The 21965-nt window shown below is 37.8% G+C and overlaps 1 protein-coding gene across 2 annotated transcripts in view; it reads left to right on the top strand.

The window, feature by feature from the left end:
- Positions 1–21965, top strand: part of nlgn3a (neuroligin 3a) — a 479471-nt gene that overhangs the window by 368329 nt on the left and 89177 nt on the right. For both annotated transcript variants that reach the window (XM_056472174.1, XM_056472175.1), the window contains one exon: positions 6731–6916. In XM_056472174.1, the coding sequence (XP_056328149.1) occupies positions 6731–6916 (186 nt within the window). The remainder of the gene's footprint in view (positions 1–6730; positions 6917–21965) is intronic.

The following is a 21965-nucleotide window of genomic DNA, read 5'->3' as shown; positions in this document are numbered from 1 at the left end:
CATTCCTTTGAACAAGTTGCAAATGCATTTGTACATCCATGTGTATGATTATGTACAATTCTCTGATGTTTCCTACATTATCAATTGCTTATGTCATGTTGGTTAAAATTTATTATTTTGGTCTCTGTTGAATAGTCTCACCCTCCAAAACATTTAATCGTTAGTCTTTACAAGCAAAATGGCTGAACAAGTTGTCATAATAGTTTGTCATAATGCATTTTTCTATAAATTTCCATTAGACTTTTTTTGTAAGTCTGTCTACATTTGGTAAATTTTTTTACCAGGTGAATCTTGACTTTTTCAAGTTTGCCATAGTTTAGGGCAGTGCTGTGTAGTGATGTATTTTCCTTTCTTTATCACAATGACATGATCCGTCAACAATTACAGTACAAACAGCAAAATATATATATTTTTGCCATAGTTTAGAGCAGCACGGTGACGCAGTGGGTAGCACAATCGCCTCACAGCAAGATGGTTGCTGGATCAGTTGGCGTTTCTGTGTGAAGTTTGTATGCATTTTCTCCGAGTACTCCGATTTCCTCCACAATCCAAAGACATGCAGTACAGGTGAACTGGGTAAGCTAAAATTGGCCGTAGTGTATGTGAGTGTGTGCAAGAGTGTTTCCCAGTGTTGGGTTGTGGTTGGAAGGGCATCCGCTGCATAAAACATGTGCTGGATAAGTTGGCGGTTCATTCCACTGTGGTGACCCCTGATTAATAAAGGGACTAAGCCGAAAAGAAAATGAATGGATGAATAGTTTACATCAGAACACTCCTCCAGAGTACATTGTTATTGACAATATGACTAAGTAATTTGACTGTCTTGTCCATACGCAATGACTTAAAGTCTTGTCATTATGATGGCACTGACATGTTCATTGACACAGAAATGTAGTTTTGAGAGATGAACTAAGGATTTTGAGCAAGAGACTGGCTTTTGCCGGTAATCCATGGCCGGCAGCTAGCTCCCTGCTACTCTCATAAGGTCGCCCACTGAAGCCAAGGGGGATGATGCGACGGCAGCCATATTGCACCAGACTGCACACCACACACCAGCTGATTAGCAGAGACAGACAAAGTGATGAAGCCAATTGTGATATGTGGATGGTTAGGAGGCCATGAGGGGGAGGGGGGGTTGTTGCTGCGACTGGTCAGTACCACATGGGAAAGCTAGGTTGTTGCCGGAAATGGTAACGCCGTCTTTTGGATGAGACATTAAATCGAGGTCCTGACTGTCTGTGGTCATTTTAAATCCAAGGATATCCTTCGAAAAAGAGTAGGGGTTCACCCTGGCATCCTGGCCATATTTGTCCACTGGTCTCTGTCCATCATGACCTCCTAACCATCCTCATATCATAATTGGCTTCATCCCTTTGTCTTTCTGCCAATCAGCGGGTGTGTGGTGTGTGGTCTGGACCAATATGGCTGCCGTCGCATCATCCAGGTTAATGCTGCACACTGGTGGTGGATGAAGTGATTCCCCTAAAAAATGTGTAAAGCGCTTTGAGGGTCCAGAAAAGCCCTATACAAATGCAAGGAATTATTATTATTATTTTGCAATTTGTACGTGTTGTTTTGAGAAATGCACAGTTTTAAAACAGTTCCCGATCTGAGAAATGTACCAAAACAACTGAGAAAAACTGTAAAAGCACTATGCAGATACAGTGTAAAAACCATCAGAAAGTCTGTTTCTTCATCTTACTAATGTTAAGCACTACTAATATTGTAAATTAGCTTCTTTTTTTTTTGCATAAAATGGGCTATGAAAATTGCTGTTTTTTATGTGTGTATAATTATACCGTTTTTTGAGGGCCTTAAATAACATAAACATACTGAAGTGATGTAACAGACAATAAGTTGAAGCAGAAGCAAAAACATAATGATTCAGTTCAATCTCAGTTTAACCCCAGTGGTTTATAAATTCTACAACAGCCCTGCATAGAACTATGATGTAATGTAGGGGAAACATGTAGCTTGTAATGTAGCTTTTCAATAAAAACATTTGCTACCACATTTCAAATTAAAGGGCACATAGGTTACCCCTTTTTTCAAGTCTTTTGTGTCCCCAGAATGTGTCTGTAAAGTTTCAGCTCAAAACACCCATCAGATTATCTATTATAGCTGTTTGAAGTGTCTTTATTATAGCTGAAAAAAAGTTGTTGCTGTTTTTTTGTACTGGGCCTTTAAGGCTAGTCCTCCCCGCCCACCGTTCCCACGTGCCTGTCAGCAATCGCCACCCTCGGCTGCCTCAGGAAGCAGATCTCACGTAACGTGTGTGAGAAATACTACAGTAAGAACTTTAACAATCAGTATTTGATGCATTTTTTTGTGGAGTTGCAACAATGAGTCACACACGATGTCATTACAAAGTTCACGCACACACACACAGCGAGGACACACACACATAGTGTAGACACATACACACACACACATAACGTAGACACACACACGCACACACACATCTAAGCGAATTGAACAGACCTTTTATTCCCGGTTGCCTTGCGCTCATCCTCTCTTGTTGATATGTTTATACATATGACTACCGGGACATGTTAATAGGCAGCTGTCAATCAATATTGGTGGGCGGGGGGACCGCACTCCTACGTAAAGTTGCGGTCGATCTGAAAACTGCTCCAATTGGTCCACTGGTTTCATGTTGTTAAATTTAAAAAAAAAGGACTGGGTGTGTTTATTTCACCCCAATATGACAGTTTATACACTATACTTACACACATTTCTGTCCAAACAGCTTGTAAAGTAGATTTTTCACCATAGGTGCCCTTTAAAACACATTCACAAAAAAAGTCGCCTGTGAGCTGGTTTGCTTGGTATTCTGTAATAGTTATGGAACTCATTTTCAGATTATCATGAATATCTCCAATTGGAACACAATCATGTTCAGTTCAAGCTAGTTGTGCTTGTTTAAAAAGAAATAAGAAATTAAATTTTACATTGCTGTAACTACAGTTAGATGCTATAAAGTTCTGTAAATTACTTTTTTTTATCAAATGAATGCTATTTTAAACATCTAGTTGTGTGTTAAGAAGAGCTCTGACTCCCAGTGAATAATCGCATACTTGGATGTGCTCATTAACAAGTATTTCAGAATAAAAATACAGCAGTGTGTTTTGCATGAATTTAAGTGAATTAACTCACATTTAATTCAGCGTGTGGCTGTACGTCAATATAAAGTGACATAATGAAGTGCAGAATGTCTGCCAATGCCCTTGAGATGTTCAGGAAAGCTGCTCTCTATAAACCTCTTTCCTTTATCTTTGCACGCTCTTCTGTACAGGAAGCAGCATTTCAAAAAACATGCTTTGTTTGATATGCTAATATATTACATGCTGTTTAATTGATTTGTTCCTGATGAAAGCATAATAAAAAATGGATTTGGGGAACAAGATAGTGAATATTACTTTCCATCCATAGTGGAACAATGTTCTCTTTAAGACCAGTTCGACAAACATCAACCAACCAATGGTAACAATCCTGTTCGGCAGGTTTCGTCAGATCAAAGTAGGATCATGCATTGATTTTCATCTTTCACCCACTTCATAAGATGCCACTTTTGTTTTTTACAACAACCACCAACTTGCTCGCGCAAGGTTGTGGGATATCATAACCAGCAAATGCTGCTTTCAAAAACAACTAGATGAAAGCAGCTCAGAAAACAGAATTTTATGCAAATTTAGATTCAGACATGCCTTCTTGTGTTCTGCAGCTTTTAGACACAGCTATTAAATTGAGATCACATTTAGAATATTCATTCACAAGCAAATTCCTTTTAACGGTTATGATATGCTACACTATTTATTCACCATGTTGGTCATCTACAATGATCTACACAGGTCTTTTTTATAAATTATGATCACAATTAAATATACATGTTGTAATATTATTGTAACACATTTTGTCCTTGCTTAAAATGAGTTATATGTATTTAGTTAAAAAAAAAAAACTGCTCACCAAAACATTGCAATTTTCAATTTTCCAGCAATATGAGATTTAGGTGACAAAATGGAAAAAATATGGATTTCCACATACAGTATTTTGCCATATTAGACATAGATATAATTATAGTTTATATATTTGAACATATGTGCTCAGCATATATAAGTGCACCCCTCATAAATCTGTCTTTTAAATTAATGTGTTTTACAGGAAGCTATAGAATATTATATTTGTTCATATACATTAGATTAGTCAGCACTGAAGCCAAATCTGGAGCTTATCTAACAAAATAACTTACCATATCGGACCAAAAACTAATACACCCAAATTTATATGTTATAGAAAAATATTAAATACAAATTTTAAAAAGGAAAAATCAAGAGAAGCAAAAAATATAAATATTTTGTTGAAATTTTGTAGGTTAAATTTTTTTTATTATTAATTTTTTTTTCGATATTTTGCTTGAATTTAATTATGTTTGGTGACTAAAATATTATATTAATAAATATATCTATTTAATAAATCTGTTTTGTTTAATTGCATCAAAATACATTGCCTATTTTTACTGAGAAATGGATAAAATATTTATTTTCAAAATGGGGTGTACTCTATTATGCTGAGCACTGTATTTACATATATTTTATTCTAATGGTTGAAAATTCATTTGTGTAAAAGGCCATTTTTACAATATTTAGAAATTTATGTTGTATAAAAACATTTAATAAGTATTGAGCACATCACTGTTTGTCTCAGAAACATATTTCTAAAGGTGCTGTTGTCTTGAAATTTTCACCAGATGTCAGTAACAATCAACGTAATCCATTCATACAAAGAAAACTTAACTAATAAGTTTACAAAGAAAGTTATATGTAATAAAATAAATTACATAGGGAAACGCATGAAGATAGGGAGAATGTAAAAAGGCATGGTAGGTCTAGACAGCAACTGAGAGAACTTTCTAACAACTCTCAGTAGTTAGAAAGCAACCCAGTTACTCGTCAGTGTAAATCAATGTTAGCTGTTTCAGTCCCAAAACCTGCATTACCAGGATGATAAAGATAAAACCACATTTCAATAAAACATTGACCTCAAACACAGCAAAAGAAACTCAGAAAAAGAAAATAAAGCTGTAGAATGGCCCAGCCAATCACCTGAACTGAGTCCAATAGAAAATAAGAACTAAAGTTCAGAGTTGATAGACGAGACACACAGAACCATAAAGACATTTAGACTGTTGAAGTCTGGGCAAAAATCCCACCTGAATGTATGCAACACCATTCTCCTTACAAAAACATCTTGAAGCTGCCATAAAAAGCCTATACATAACTAACTCGTTTTTATTTATTTATTTATTTGTTTGTTTATTTATTTATTTATCTTTTGGTGGTGGGGGGGGGGGTCATGCCAATGGCTCCTTTAGAAATATATTTATTTTAAAAAACACAATGTGTTTAATATTTATTTTACCAGCTGCATATTTTTTATATCTATGAAATCAAAACATGACCTTGTGTGTTAAATATGTGATTGGCATACTGTTTTGTTTAGTTTTTTTTTTAATATAGGTTTATGCTGTTTCCATGAGGCTCTCTTAGATTTTTTTCTCAAAGATTTTTTACAAAATTATTACCTGAAGTTTCTATCTCCGTTAAGCATTTTTCGTGCCTACATTTCTGACTCTCAAAGTGATGGAACCCATTTCATTTTATGTATAACCAATGCCAAAAATAATCTATTGTGTTCTTTCAAACAAGAAAGTCCCTTCATCCCTTCATTTGAGAGTAAATAAATTGACAGCAAATTTTCATTGTTAAGTTAGCCTTTTTATTTGAGTGACGGGGGTTTGCACTAAAACTCTGCACAGTAAATTCACACAGATGTTTAGTGAATCCTCTCTTATCTCTCTCGCCCACTCTCCCTTTCTCTGTTTCAATCTCTCATGTTCTCTCGCATACACACAAACACAGTGCCATGCATGTTAACACCAGCCCTGCAATTTGAGGCTTCCCCTCTAGAGATGTCAGGTTGTCAAAGCTAACCATCCAGTGTTGGAGTGAAGACAGAAAGAAATCCAGATAAAACATCTAGGCTCTGTGTATCAGTAAACGTGTTACGTCGTCATCAGTACTAATAATAGCCCTTCTGGGAGGCAACGTGTTGATTTACATTGTTTCAGTCTTGTTGCTGCATTCCCTGCTAGACAATCTGTCACAAAAGTGTGTACAATTGAACGGACTATTTGAAGTTTAAATGATAGGAATTCACAGGAAAGTCCCATTAGTTTGCTTTAAGCAATAATGTATTAAGCTATCATGAACAATAAATTTGTTATATAAAATATTTATTTAGTGTTTAGTATTCATTCATTTTATTTAACATTTGTTTAGCATTACTTATTTTGTCAACTTACTTCCCCAGGAAGCATGGCCTGAGCTCCTGCTGAAATACAGCACAAACAGGAAGTGACAGCAGAGGGAGCGGAGCTGAGTCAGTAGTCGGGCAAGGGCTCTCTCTGCTGGCGTAGCATTACAGAAATACTGTTATGCTTTTCCTAATGTTCATGCTTTACTTAGCCTACGTCAGTAAATAACATTAACAGAACACAGGCTATGTAGAATTTCTGAATGGTTGTAGTTTAAAATATAGTATTTTGAAGATATGCCTCATGTCCCCCCATAAAATGAGACTGCAGTTTTTATTCTATCATGAACATCTTAAGAACATCCCTAAGATACTGGTATTTCTCTAAATGCAATGTGTGCTCGCTTTGTTACAGGCTTCCTCAGCACAGGAGACCAGGCTGCTAAAGGGAATTATGGGCTATTGGACCAGATTCAGGCTCTGCGTTGGATAAGCGAGAACATTGGCTATTTCGGTGGCGATTCCAATCGCATCACTGTATTTGGATCAGGAATTGGTGCCTCTTGTGTGAGCCTTCTAACCCTGTCTCATCATTCTGAAGGTAAGACAACTTTTCATTCCCTAGAAGAATTGTCATTAATTAAAATGCTTAATTATTAATAATAATGTATGCGTTATAAAGTGTGGGCTATAAACACAATGGCTAAGTGGTTAGCACAGTTGCCTCACAGTAAGAAGGTTGCTGGTTCCCGGCTGGACCAGGAGGCCTTTCTGTGTGAAGTTTACATGTTTGCATGGAGTTTTCAGAATTCAGACCACAGCTTTAATAATGATAAAGATGTAGAGACACAGTATCGTTGGGATGACTTTCAGAATTGTTTTTCCCAGCTAATAAATGATAAAGCACCAGCAGCCAGTCAGAATTTATTGAAATGGAAGGGCTTGTGCAATTTAAAGCTACAAATGACAAAATGGAGGAGCTCCTTCAAAGATTCTTTAAAAGTAATGATTTGTAAAATATTGATTATATCGTGGAGAATAATGAGTAGAAATACATGGAATTTATGTGAGCAAAGCCAGATTGACAAATTGAAGCATAACAATCTAAGTCCCTAATGTGTCTTGTGCTAGTTTTGACATCTGTGGGTTCCCTCTTTTAAAAATGATGGGTAAAATAACTAGTTTTTTCTACTTCACCGACTGTGTTTACTAAATTCACTGTTTGATTAGATAGATTAAGTTACATGAGCTGGACTCAATGGTCAGACGCAGTAGTAGCACATTGCAGATATCTGACTGTGACAATGAAGTAATGCGAGAAAAGGAGCATAAACTAAAAATAAACAGATCAGTATTGTTCATCAGTGTGGACGCAAAAATATTTCTTGCTATATTTAAAGTTATCGTGCTTGCTGTGAACCAACTGTCAAGAAAATTGAGACAGTGGTCTGTGGACGAAAAAAAGAATCATACAAGTCCTTTTTATAATGAGATTTGTAAACCATCTGAAAGCTGGCTGGCGACACCGTGGCGCAGTGGGTAGTGCTGGTTCGAGCTCCGGCTGGGTCAGTTGGCATATCTGTGTGGAGTTTGCATGTTTTCCCAGTGTTGGCGTGGGTTTTCTCCGGGTGCTCTGGTTTTCCCCACAGTCCGAAGACATGTGGTATAGTTGAATTTACTAAGCTAAATTGGCCGTTGTGCATGTGTGTGAAAGCAAGAGTGTATGGGTGTTTCCCAGTGCAGGGTTGCGGTTGGAAGGGCATCCGCTGCGTAATAACACATGCTGGATAAGTTTGCGGTTCATTTCACTGTAGGGACCCCTGATTAATAAAGGGACTAAGCTGAAAAGGAAATGAATGAATGAATGAATGAATGAATGAATGAATGAATGAATGAATGAATGAATATTTGGCCAATAAACAACTATTTGAAAATTTGATATCTCAAGGGTATAAAAATAAATTTTAAAATTAAACTTTAAAATTGCCAAAATGAAGTGTGTAGCAATCCATTTTACCAATTAAAGATCCAGTTTTGATATATGTATAAATTTACAAAAAAAGTACTTTACTTAATGTTGCAAAAAAAAAAAATGCATAAAAGAAAAATAGATAATTTTGATACAATGTATTTTTGGCTATTGCCAAAAATATACCCATGCAACATAACATTCTTTTGTGGTGTGGGGTCACAGATCACATTGACTACAAACAAAAATGTATTACAAAAATATTTGTAAATTATGAATACTTTATTATATCAAATAGCTATGAAAGGAAAGTCATAGCACATGGCCAAGAATGGTGTTCCATACTTGGAAATTGTGCTCTGCATTTAACCCATCCAAATGAACACACACACACACACACACACACACACACACACACACACACACACACACACACACACACACACACACACACACAGAGAGAGAGAAGCAAGCAGCCTTTATTTATTTATTTATTTTTTATTATTAATTTATTTTTATTTTTTTTTGTGGCAGTGGGTAAGCAGTTACAGTGCCTTGTTTGAGGGTCTCACCTCAGTCATGGTATTGAGGATGAAAAAGAGAGCTGGTTGTTTACTCCCCCACCCCTGCAGCTCCTGGACTTCAATTGTGAATAAAATCAAATATAAACTTTCACAAGCCACATTTAAAGAATAAGTTAAACACATCAACCTTCAATTCACAATGAATCCAGAAAAGACCATCGACAAGTGATTTAGTCCATTTAAAGAAAACTAATTTCACCCACAGGACTCACAACAGAAACCAGATGTTACTCTTTTCATTCATTGCAATTTACAAACTGAACAAAATTATACTTGTAATCTGTCCACAGAATCTGTCAAAAAGATTTTGACTCAACAAATGTGGACACAAATATTATAGTTTTGCTTATATTTAATGGTTAGCATGTGCTATAAAATGATGATGGACAATATGCACACTGTTTATTGAAAGACATGTTGTAGAAGTGCTGTTTGTCAGTTTACAGCCTGTTTGAGAATTTGCATAAAACACCCAAGTACTTTTAATTGATGCCAGCAGTGATGGACATTCATCTGGCTTTGAATTACAAACAAAGTGTGCAAATTAACATACATAGTTATGTATTTATGCAGCAATAAAGAGGCGGCAGTTTTTCACAGGACTTAGCAAGGTTACATTTATTATTTTAGCAGTTGCAGCATATCATTGTAGCCAACGCTAGATGTAAACCTAAAACACATTCTCAGGAGGCATTTCAGAGATGTGAGACACAATTATAGGAAAATCAACTGGCTTAGTGAGTTTCCATGACATCCAATTGACTGCTGAACTTGAACATGTTGAATCATAAAACATAAAGGGAAAAATGTCTCACATCAATAATAAATATGGAAGCAAAACATATCAAGTATTATTAAGGTAAGGATCCTGTTTGGTTTGTTGTGAGAGCAAAATAAAATTGAAAAGATTTGACTGAATTTCTCAAAAATCCTACTATATGTTTTTGAAGCCTGACGTGTTGATATACAATAGCTGATCTTCTATCAGGAAGTCAGTTGGACACTATTCTAAAGAAATCTGACGCAATTCTTTCGCTCTTTCACTGCTGTATGACTATTATCAGATTATTTCTATACTCCACTTCCTGCTATGAATAATTCTGTGTGATTGTTTGCACTCTGCAGATTGCATCAAGCATTATTAATTGCCTTGATTTACTTTTGATTTAGATTGATTTGCTTTTTTATACCATAAATGGATTTTCTATTCACATATTCCATATTGACAAGCTTCATGTAGCATGTTATTATATGGTCACATCATCCGCCTTGTTCCTTTCCCAGTAAATTGGATGTTACTGATGCTGATGTTTCCCCAGAAAAGTGGCGTATTCTCTACTTGGTTTGATGAGATAAAAAAAGCAGTCTTGGGGGAAGCTGGGTTTTACTGACAGCCTCTATAAACTATCAGGATCCTTGAAAATTGAAACAGGACTCCTGCTATTGCAAAAAGGGGCACTCACTGCAAGTGCTACCAATATAAATCAGCTAGCTCTGCAATAGTTCTCAAAGCTGTGATTTTAGCCATCGCAGCAAGGGAAAGTGGACTACCAAATGGTAATGGAAAGGCTCAAAGGAATGCTGTACTAAAGAATCCATCTGCTGTTTTATAAAAAGTAAATTTCCCCACAAAATGATGACTAAGAAATATAGTTGATTTGGACATAATTATACAATGCTTAGTAGCAGAAATGATCTGTTTATCCTAATTTGCATTCTGTCTGTCCTAAATAGTAGGATACTGCAACAGTTAATTTCCTCCACAACACATTTGGATCTTGGACAAGGATTCAAACTTCAAACATGGATTAAAAAGTGCTTTGAATCTGCAAACATGAGGCTGAGGTTTCACTCTAGTGTTTTTATTGAATAACAATCAATATATAACCTGAAATCCAACCTAAATTTATTCTAGTTATATTTCAGATGCAACAACACTGTGAAATTTTATAAGTAAATTTTTACCAACGTAGTTTGCTTGGCATTTAAAACTGTGACAGGATGCACAAAACTAAGCATACTAAGCCTGCTCTTCTTGTACAAACTTGAAGTTGCACATGACTGGAAAAAGGCATTGTATATTGGAGACAAATGAAGAAACATATAATAAAGTACTAATAAGAGTATGGCTGGTCAGGGGTGCGATTCCCAAAAAACGATGTAACTCGTGGCTAAACTATCATAGTACAATGCATCATTTGAGAAAAGAACAATGTAGTGACGAGTGTTTAACCAAACCTGTAGTTTCTCTGCTGCAGATCCATCGTTTGAACCACCTTAGTTATAATGTAAAACGGCCATAATGGTGCTCTAAACGAGGTGGTAACAACTTCTTTAGAGAAGAACCCCATAATTACTTTATGCAAATTATATTGTTTTGCATGCATTTAAAAAAAAAATTCAATATTAGTTTTGGTAAAAACATGCATAGTTTTGGTAAAAACAAACATGTTTCCTTTACAAATATTATTGAGAACATTACATATTCTATTCTAAAACATAAAATCACTAACAAAAGCTAACACGTATTCTAATATCATATATAAATCATATAATTAAATAATGAGGCGATTTATTAAGAAATTAAATTTAATATATATAATTTATTAGGAAATGAAAAAAATCCAACTTTAATAATATTAATGATGATGATGATGATTATTATTATTATTATTAAGTAGGATATTGTTTTTTAATTTTTAAAAAACTTTATCTTTTGTAAAGATACTTAAAAAATAACCTACTATAAATTAAAAGCATTAACATATGCTATGTTTTGTGCTTTCACAAACTTTGGAGACGTCACCTAGAGCTTTCATCATGAGCCACGACTGTGTTCAAAATGGCATCAATGTTTTCAAAGTGCACTGTGAAGGGAGCACAATTGTAAACATGAAGATCACTGAAACTGAACTGTAAAAATACTTTTAAAGCAAATTACACCTAAGATGACTTTAAGGCTTTTTTTAAATCATTCTAAGTTCAAAGGGCACATAGGTTACCCCTTTTTCCAGATTTAAGTTAAGTCTTTTGTGTACCCAGAATGTGTCTGTAAAGTTTCAGCTCAAAACAACCATCAGAGTATTTGTTATAACTGTCTGAAGTGTCTGTATTATAGCCGGTAAAACTTGGTTGCTGTTTTTTTGTACTGGGCCTTTAAGGCTAGTCCTCCTCGCCCACCGTTCCCACATGCCTGTCAGCAACATGCCTCAATCGGCAGACACACACCAATAGCGCAGACACCCACACACACAGAGAGAGAGAGAGAGAGAGAGAGAGAGACAGAGACAGTGCGCACGTTTAGCTTCACACTCTGTTTTCACGCATATGTGACAGGATACAGGTTAATCCTCACTGCTGTATGGATATCTGTTATGTTAATGTACAAAATAAACCTGATTTAACATCCACAAACCGGGATTGAAGCATCTTCCTTTATAATTGTTCTGACACGCAGCTGTGCTGATGAAGTAAAGCTAAGCTAAATCGCTGTAATTCATTACACACATGCACTGTTTAAAAAACATTTTAAACTTGTAAAACACACTCTTCTTGATCACATTTGATGATCATTGATGATCCTAGCGAACTGAACAGACCTTTTATTCCCGGTTGCTTTGCGCACGTCTGGTCTTGTTGATATGATTATACATGTGGCTACCGGGACATGTTAATATGCACAGCTGTCAATCAATTCGGTGGGCGGGGGGACCGCACTCCTACTTCAAGTTGCGGTCGGTCTGAAAACCGCTCCAAATGGTCCACCGTTTTTATGTTGTTAAATTTGAAAAAAAAAGGACTGGGTGTGTTTATATCACCCCAATATGACTGTCTATACACTATATCTACACACATGTCTGTGCAAACTGCTTGAAAAGTAGCTTTTTCACCATAGGTGCCCTTTAAATGTTGGAATGTTCTAAATAAATAGGCGATAGGGGGTATAACCTGAAATGGAACACAGCCAGGAACTATGATTCTAACTACAGCTCCAGAGGTTCTAGAAGTTTGCGACGCAGTTTGCGAATATTCATTGGAATGATGGTTTGGGTAAACAGCAAATCAACAAACTATGTTTGTAACAATGGAACTTGCGACCTTAGTTGGCTAACCATGGTTTTCGGAAACACACCCCAGAAAAATTTCCAAACAGTCATGAATTCAGTCATGATGTTGATTGATTTCAAATGTGTGTAAAAGCACATGTACGTCACCAAGTGTAAATCTACAGTTTAACACATTGATATATCCTATAAACACAAAAGTCCCATGAATGTTCTCACTGGCATGCATATGTAAACATAATTCAAGGAAAACTCTTTCTGGAAATGTATTGTTTTGCTAATTTTTGGCAAAAGATGCTGAAGTTATTTTTGTAAAGCAAAGAATATCACCAAGATGCTGGACAGGACCAATCTGAGGCTGCAATCCCTCAGCAGGTAAATCCCACCCATAGTGCAAGAGCCATTCACATTTCCCCTGACCCTGATCCTCATCCTAAGAGAAAAAAACAAAATTACCTGAATCCCATCTTCTGGAATAGCAAAAGCTTAGATCAAAAAACACTTCAGCTCTGTCCTTACAGTTCAGTGCAGTGTGTGAGATTGAGTGTGATGCTTGTTTGGCAAGTGTGTGTATTTGTGGTGGTGTTAATGAGGCCACTGTGACCTGTCTCTTCCTTGCAGTCTGGCTCATCATCTTATGGGGCCTGCTGCTCCCACATGGAGCTCACCCTGTCTGGGCGTGTGGCATGCCAGAAAATAGGGCTTCATCTATCAGCCTACTCCACCGCAGGAGTTAGCTTGCCCGCCAGGCCCCCTGCTATGGGATGGATTGCAGATGCATCCCACTGTCCTCCTCCATCATCAAGTTTAAGGGCAATCACCTACTGTATCTTTCTTTTTTGATGGAAATGGGGGCCTTGTGTAAAAGGAGAATACACAGGTGTCTTGATTTTCATTTCTGTGTATGAAGCGATTGAATGAACCTCACCTTCTGTGCGATTCTTTAGTACAGCATAACATGAATTGCACAAGTAATGAGTTTAGCACAATACAGTTCACATTTTTAGATAGATTGCATTTTACAAGACCTCATAATTTTTCCTAGACTATGCAAAACTTTAATCAGTGAGTCTACACCTTCTGATTTGAAAGTTTGGTTCAAATCCTGAACCAATATGTAGCGATGTAGTATGGATGTTCCTAGAGGGGTCCGTTTCAGCTGTAGCTCTAATAAAATAAATCTTGAACCAGATAAACAAGATCTTCAGGATAGACAGGTGTTTTAGAAGTGTGTTTTTTTTTCGAACAGACAGCTCCAATTTGAGCAAAACTTTAAAGGATGACTCTCTGTAGTTGCTGTCTTCCTGTAGCAAGTCTAAACATCCCTGGTTTAGACCTGCAACAACTATCCTTTCTCAAAAATGTCCTGTAGAAATCAAAATGAAACTTTTTAAATGTTAGTATCAATATGTTAGTCTTAACAGAATATATAATATAGTGTGCACCAAAACAGTATCAAAATGCACATTTAGAAGATATAAACATAAAATTTACGTCTGTCATTTGTCAAAATGAATCAGTTTGTTTTTTAAGTCACCTCATACTTCATTTTCTCATCAAACCTTTTGACCAATTAAATGCTTTTTTGTATTCGATATGTCCATCCTCTTCAAGAAGCCATTGCTGTTATTTTAATCAGTCATTTATTCATGTTAAAAAAACATTTGCAAATGTAAGAAAATAATAAACAGTAGCCAAAACTGTGCTGATCTGAACTCCTTATTAGTCGCTTTGAAATGCGCTTTGCGCAGCACTTTTATACAGTAAACCCCAAATACATTACACACATAAAAAATCAGCAGACAGGAAACTAGGAGATTAAAAATTAAATCTGTTACACACAGCATTCACTTTGATTTGGTGAATAGTAGTTGTGGGCGTCACGGTGGCGCAGTGAGTAGCATGATTGCCTCACAGCCAGAAGGTTGTTGGTTCGAGCCTCTGCTGGGTCAGTTGGCATTTCTGTGTGGAGTTTGCATCTTCTCCCCATGTTCACGTGGGTTTCCTCCGGGTGCTCTGGTTTTCCCCACAATCCAAAGACTGGTATAGGTATAGGTGAATTGTCAAGGCTAAATTGACCAAAGTGTATGTGTGTGAGAGTGCATGGATGTTTCCCAGTGATGGGTTGCAGCTAGAAGCGCTGCGTAAAACATATGCTGGATAAGTTGACGGTTCATTCCACTGTGGCGAGTCCTTATTAATAAAGAGACTAAGCCAAAAAGAAAATGAATGAATAGCACTTGTGTAGCAATACAGATAATGTAAATATGATTTCCTTTGAAGTGAATAAAGTCTGGTTTCATGTTAATGTCACGTGAACCACTACAGCACACAGGTGTGGTCTGCTTTATCCCATAGACAGCACAAAGCAGATCATAATCATAAATCAGTATGGATTACAAAACATATCCGACCCATTTGGATTACACAGAAAGCTGTATTTCAAGGTGGAGAAAAAGTGGCCAGTCAGTATAATTATTATAGACTTTGGTTGTCATGGAAGTGATGCACTTGATATAAACAAAACACTCATTCATTTATTTATTTTTTTCGGCTCAGTCCCTTTATTAATGTGGGGTCGCCACAGCGGAATGAACCGCTAACTTATCTAACATATGTTTCAGGCAGCGGATGCCATTCCAGCTGCAGACCAACACTGGGAAACATCCATACACACTCATTCACACACATACAATACAGACAATTTAGCTTACCCAATTGACCTATGTCACATGTTTTTGGACTTGTGGGGAGCATCCGGAGGAAACCCACACGAACATGCAAACTTCACACAGAAATGCCAACTGACCCAGCCGGGGCTCTAACCAGGGACCTTCTTGCTGTGAGGCGATTGTGCTACCGTGCTGCATAAACAAAACAATATTGGCTAATTTCAAAAAGAAGGAGAAGTTAATCTATGTCTTCCTGTTTCAGTTGAGTTTACATCAAACATTGAATAAACATGCACATTTCAAGGCACTTCATGGGAATCCAGTGTCACAGGGCTGCTAAAATCTATCCTAGCATCACATGCTTAACATATGGCCCATGTCTGCTGAGTGGTACAGTACGGTACGGTACAGTTCAGTGCGCTTTTATGGCTGTTTTCACTGTAAAAAGGTACCAAAAAGCGTACAAGTAGTGACAAGTAGCTACTTTTTAAATCAAATAGCTTTCATTAGCGAAGCTATTTTATAAGTCAAGTAGCGCAGTAGCGTCCACAAAGCAACATTTACCAATTGCGGATCAATAAGTGGCGGCACCGACATTCATAGAGCTGTGAGGCCGGTGTCTAGCTGATGAAAGTAAATCCATATGATGGCGAGCATGATGATTTCCTCTTCTTTCTGTTTTACGGTGGTTAACAACAAACGTTTTCGTGCGTTACTGCCACCTCTGGTCGGTGACGTCGAGCTAGTGTTTTTCCCATACTGATAAACTTCTGCTGACCTGTTATTGTGAGTTTTTTTTCCATTTTATATGGTTTCTTTTACAACATCGATGTTGTAATGTAATTCAAATACAATCAGTTAAACAGACTTTGGAATTTATTTAGTTGCTCAAGCGTAAAACGAGACAAAAAGCCATTTGCTCGCACGCACCCGTCAGAATCGGCAGGCTAGCGCAGAAGCTCCATTGATTAAACTGGGGTAAAAGAAATGCTCATATTAAAAAGACGTAGTGGGAAAAATGTAATTTAATGCAGTGCTTCTTGTACAATCTGAGACCCACTTTATATCGGATATCACTCAGCCAGTGGAGATTGCTGATTTTTAAGGAAAACAGACCTTAAATGCGGGGAATTTGCATTGGCATACACTTCAACGGAAACGATTAACCCAGGTTACTGGCAAATTAAAAGTCCTATTAGCATGCTTCGGCATATACCAAAACTTTAGTAATTTATTGTAAGTACTTCTATAAATTACTGCATTATGTAGTGTAATTTATTAATGAAGAGTTGTAAATATATATATACATATGCATAATGCTTATGTCAGAATATTTTCCCTTACTATAAATTACTATAGTATTTTAAATGTGTAAAACCTGCTTTTATTGGATTTTTTGTTTTAGCTGTTATATACTATAATTTGTTTCTGTTTAGTACAGCATATTATTTACAGTAAATAATTGAACTGAATTATGCTTATATGTTTAATTGACAGTTTTATTGACCTCTAAGATTTGATTGATTTGGATTTAAGTTGCTTCGATTTAAAAATAAAAATTGCAAAAATAGCTTAGTTGTAGCTAAGCTACTTTTGTCATGTAGCTTTTAGCTTAGCTTGCTACATTTCCCAGGGGGTAGCTTTTAGTGTAGTTAAGCTACATTTTAAGTAGAGTAGCTAATAGCTTAGCTCACTACATTTTTCAAATAGCTTGCCCAACACTGGTGTTCATATGTGTTGCATTTATTTATTTATTTATTTATTTATTTATTTATTTATTTATTTATTTACTTATTTTATATAATCACAGATGTAACAGTAAGCTATTTGCACTGTCATTGATCTGCAGTCGTAATCAAATTGTGTTCATAGAAAAGTTAGTAATGAACATTTTTACAGAAGTATTCGTGTGTTAAAGCATCTGTTTTGTGAGAAGTGCTGCTCATATGATATGTGATCGACTCGTACAGCTTTACTAGAGCGAGATTTCCTCAAGCGAGAATAACGTCGACTAAAACTTTCTGTCCTACACCACGCCCACCTGGCAGTGGAAACGCAAGCCTTATAAATATGACCTGTATCAACCCGTATCATACCAGTCAGTGGAAATGGGTTAATTCAAACCAACTCTCATTCACACCTACAGACAATTTATTGTGTCCAATTAACCTATGTTGCATGTTGTCTGTGTTATTTGAAAAATTAAACCATCCCCAAAGGAAACTCATAAAGACACAGACAACTCCAATCACAATAAACTAGTATACTTTAGGATAATTTAGGATCATTTTAGGTGTGGGAGTAGTGTTGTCTAACCTCACTGGTGAGCGTCACTGGCTGTGATTGTTGAAAGTAACATTATTGCAAGACTCACAAAGGGTGTTGATCCAGGAATGTGCAGTGCTGCATCTTGGCAATCACATCATTCACAAGCATCATGTCAAAATAATCTTCTTTTTTAAACTGGTGGCCTTTCCAGACAGTGGCTACAGCTTTTCTTTGCCTGTCTGTATAACCTCATCACTTGGGGAGGGAGAGCAAACAAGAGGGAAAGAGAATGACTGAGAGAATAAGGAGTTTTAAATCAAGGACATTACCCAATCTCACGTGTTATTATCTATTTGGCATAAGGCTGGCTCTAATTGAACATGCAGATTTGCCTTTTCCTTTCTCTCTCCTAATAATAATTATGATGTCAAATGAGAGATGGCTTCATGAGCTGGTGCTGCTGGAATATTAAACAACCAGAGCTTTGGCTGTGGGTGTGTATTGGAAGAATGTTGGAGGGCTACCAGCAGTGTTACTGAAGGTCATTTGGGAGTCCTTTTTTCTATTCCTGTAACTAATCAGCCTAAAAGCTCTGCTCATGAGGACATGCTCCCCTTTTAATGGAATGTCTCATACATTAAAGGGGACTTGTGAGGGTCTATGTTGGAGGATTCCATCTACCCATGTCAGTTCTTGTTTTTTATGAAGACTTTTGGGTTATTGAGGACCATAAATATACACACTTAAATTGTATTCGTTTTATTAGCTGGATGATATCCGTGGTGGCAGTTTTGTGATGTGATGCACGACTTTCAAGCATTAACACTTGAAGCTACAAAACTGCATGAATAAAAAGGCACTCGAGTCAAATTAATTAAATAGGATGTCTAAACAAAGACAGTGATGAACCGATGTACAACAGAATTAGTCACCTGTGTGAACGGATGTTACTGTATTCGACAACTGCGTATTTACATTCATTGTGCATCTCTTTCAACTCAAATTCATAATATCCAATTGATCAACATACACCAGCACACTAACTCAATCTGGTGAACTTGAGGTGGTAAAGTTCCCACTTTAACTTATTTATTTGTACAACCCCAAATCAAAAAAGTTGGGATAGCATGGAAAACGCAAATTAAAAGGGAAAGTACTGATTTCTGAATTTACTTTGACTTGTATTTCATTGCAGACAACACAACACATATTATTTAGTGTGCTCTTCATGATTTTTATTGTCTTTTTTATTTATTTATTTATTTTTTACTAAACACATATTCCAATTTTAGTTCTTGCAGCACATTTAAAAAAAAAGTTGAAACAGTAAAGCATTTACCACTTTTTAATGTTGCCATTCCTTTTCACAACACATTTAGTACTGCAGACACCATGTGATGAAGTGTTTCAGGTGTAATTTTGTCTCATTCTTCCTGCAAACAAGTCTTAAGATGGGCACAGTACGAGGTCTTCATTGTCCCAATTTGTGCTTCAAAATGTGTCACACATTCTCTATTAGAGTTTGGTCAGGACTGCAGACAGGCCAGTCATGTGCCTGTGTCCTTTTCCTCTGCAGCCAGGACTTTGTAATGTGTGCAGAATGTGATTTTGCATTGTCTTGTTGAGATAGGCATGGGCTTCTCTGGAAAAGGTGTCTTCTTTGAAGGTGGCATATTGTGCTCCAAAATCCCTATGTACTTTTCAGCATTAATGGTGTTCATCTGTGATGGACAATTTAAAAGACTAATGTAAGTCATGTTATTTTCACTTCAACCAAGAAATATATTTGTTGACTAAAATGTTTACCATTACCTGAGGAAGAAAATGACACGAGGACAGCCAGACAAGCCAAAAAATCCCCCCCCCCAAAAAAAAGAATATTCTCATAATAGCATCACCTATTATATCTATTATATTCAAAATGCTTGAAGAATATACAGTTTCACTATTTCACTACACTCAGGCTTGATTGGTCAGATGGCCCAGTCTGTTGTGATTATCTGCAGCTTACAGAGCATGTACAGTATCAATGCAAAATAAGATCATCCAAATAAAAAAACATAACTTTGCATCATACAAATTTGTTGAAAGCCTATGTAGTTTCAGGCCTTTCAGAATTCTTCTTTTTAGGCGATGGTAACTCCATTTATCCTGTACTGTGTGGTCATTAAAACATTTCAGACCGATATTTTATACCTAACAACTGTTACTCTAAATAAAAAGTAATATTTAAAATACCATGAGAAAGGCACTTTAAATTTGGACTGATTAAAAGAACAACACTTACAATATCAAATAATATTTTCATTCATTCATTCATTCATTCATTTTCTGCCACTTTTCTGGGGCCGGGTCGTGGGGGCAGCAGTCTTAGGAGAGAACCCCAGACTTCCCTCTCCCCAGACACTTCCTCCAGCTCCTCCGGGGGAATTCCGAGGTGTTCCCAGGCCAGCCGAGAGATATAGTCTCTCCAGCATGTCCTGGGTCTTCCCCGAGGCCTCCTCCCGGTAGGCGCCCAGGTGGCATCCGAAACGGATGCCGGAGCCACCTCAGCTGACTTCTCTCAATGTGGAGGAGCAGCGGCTCTACTCCGAGCTCCTCCCGGGTGTCAGAGCGCCTCACTTTATCCATAAAAGTGCGCCCTGCTACCCTTTGAAGGAAACTCATTTCGGCCACTTATATCCGAGATCTTGTCCTTTTGGTCATGACCCAATGCTCCTGACCATAGGTGAGAGTAGGAACGTAGATGGACCGGTAAATCGAGAGCTTTGCCTTTCGGCTCAGCTCCTTCTTCACCACAATGGACCGGTACATCAACCGCATTACTGCTGCCGCTGCACCAATCCGCCTGTCAATCTCACGTTCCATCCTTCCCTCACTCGTGAACAAAACCCCGAGATACTTAAACTCCTCTACTTGGGGTAAGGACTCTCCTCCAACCTGGAGATGGCAAACCACCTTTTTCCGGTAGCCAACAGAACAACATCGTCTGCCAATAACAGAGATGAAATCTTGTGGTCCCCGAACCCGACCCCCTCCAGCCCAAGGCTGCGCCTTGAAATTCTGTCCATAAAAATTATGAATAGAATTGGTGACAAGGGGCAGCCCTGCCGGAGTCCAACATACACTGGAAACAAATCTGACTTATTGCCGGCAATGCGAACCAGACTCCTACTCTGTTCATACAGGGACGAGACGGCCCTCAACAGATCAACTCTGTCCCAATACTCCTCCGAGCACCCTCCACAGAATGCCACGAGGGACACGATCGAATGCCTTCTCCAAGTCCACAAAACACATGTGGACTGGCTGGGTATACTCCCATGAACCCTCGAGCACCCTGGTGAGGGTATAGAGCTGGTCCAGTGTACCACAGCCTGGATGAAAACCGCATTGTTCCTCCTGGATCCTAGGTTCAACCACTGGCCGGATCCTTCTCTTTAGTACCCTGGCATAGACTTTCCCCAGGAGGCTTAGGTGTGTGATTCCCCTATAGTTGGAGCACACCCTCCAGTCCCCCTTCTTAAGCTTGACAGCATCCCTTACTTCCGGTGTCCACCATCGGGTTCGTGGATTGCCGCCCCGACAGGCACCACAGACCTTACAGCCACAGCTCCTCACGGTCTCGTTAGCAATGGAGTCGGAGAACATGGACCACTCAGTATCCATGTCTCCAGCCTCCCTCGGGACATGGTCAAAGCTCTTCCGGAGGTAAGAGTTGAAAATCCCTCTGACTTGAGGTTCAGCCAGACATTCCCAGAGGACCCTCACAATCCGCTTGGGCCTACCAAGTCTGTCCAACTTTCCCCCCTGCCAGCGGATCCAACTCACTACCAGGTGGTTATCAGTTGACAGCTCTGTCCCCCTCTTTACCCGAGTGTCCAAGACATGCGGTCGGAGATCAGATGATACAACCCCAAAGTCGATCATTGACCTCCGCCCTAGGGTGTCCTGGTGCTAATTGCACTGATGGACACCCTTATGCTTGAACATGGTGTTCGTTATGGACAAACTGTAATTAGCACATAAGTCCAATAGCAAAACACCACTCAGGTTCAGATCAGGGAGGCCGTTCCTTCCAATCACGCCTCTC

Source organism: Danio aesculapii, chromosome 14 (genome assembly GCF_903798145.1).
Source record: "Danio aesculapii chromosome 14, fDanAes4.1, whole genome shotgun sequence".
Lineage (NCBI taxonomy): Eukaryota > Metazoa > Chordata > Actinopteri > Cypriniformes > Danionidae > Danio > Danio aesculapii.
This window is presented reverse-complemented; position numbering and strand designations above follow the sequence as displayed.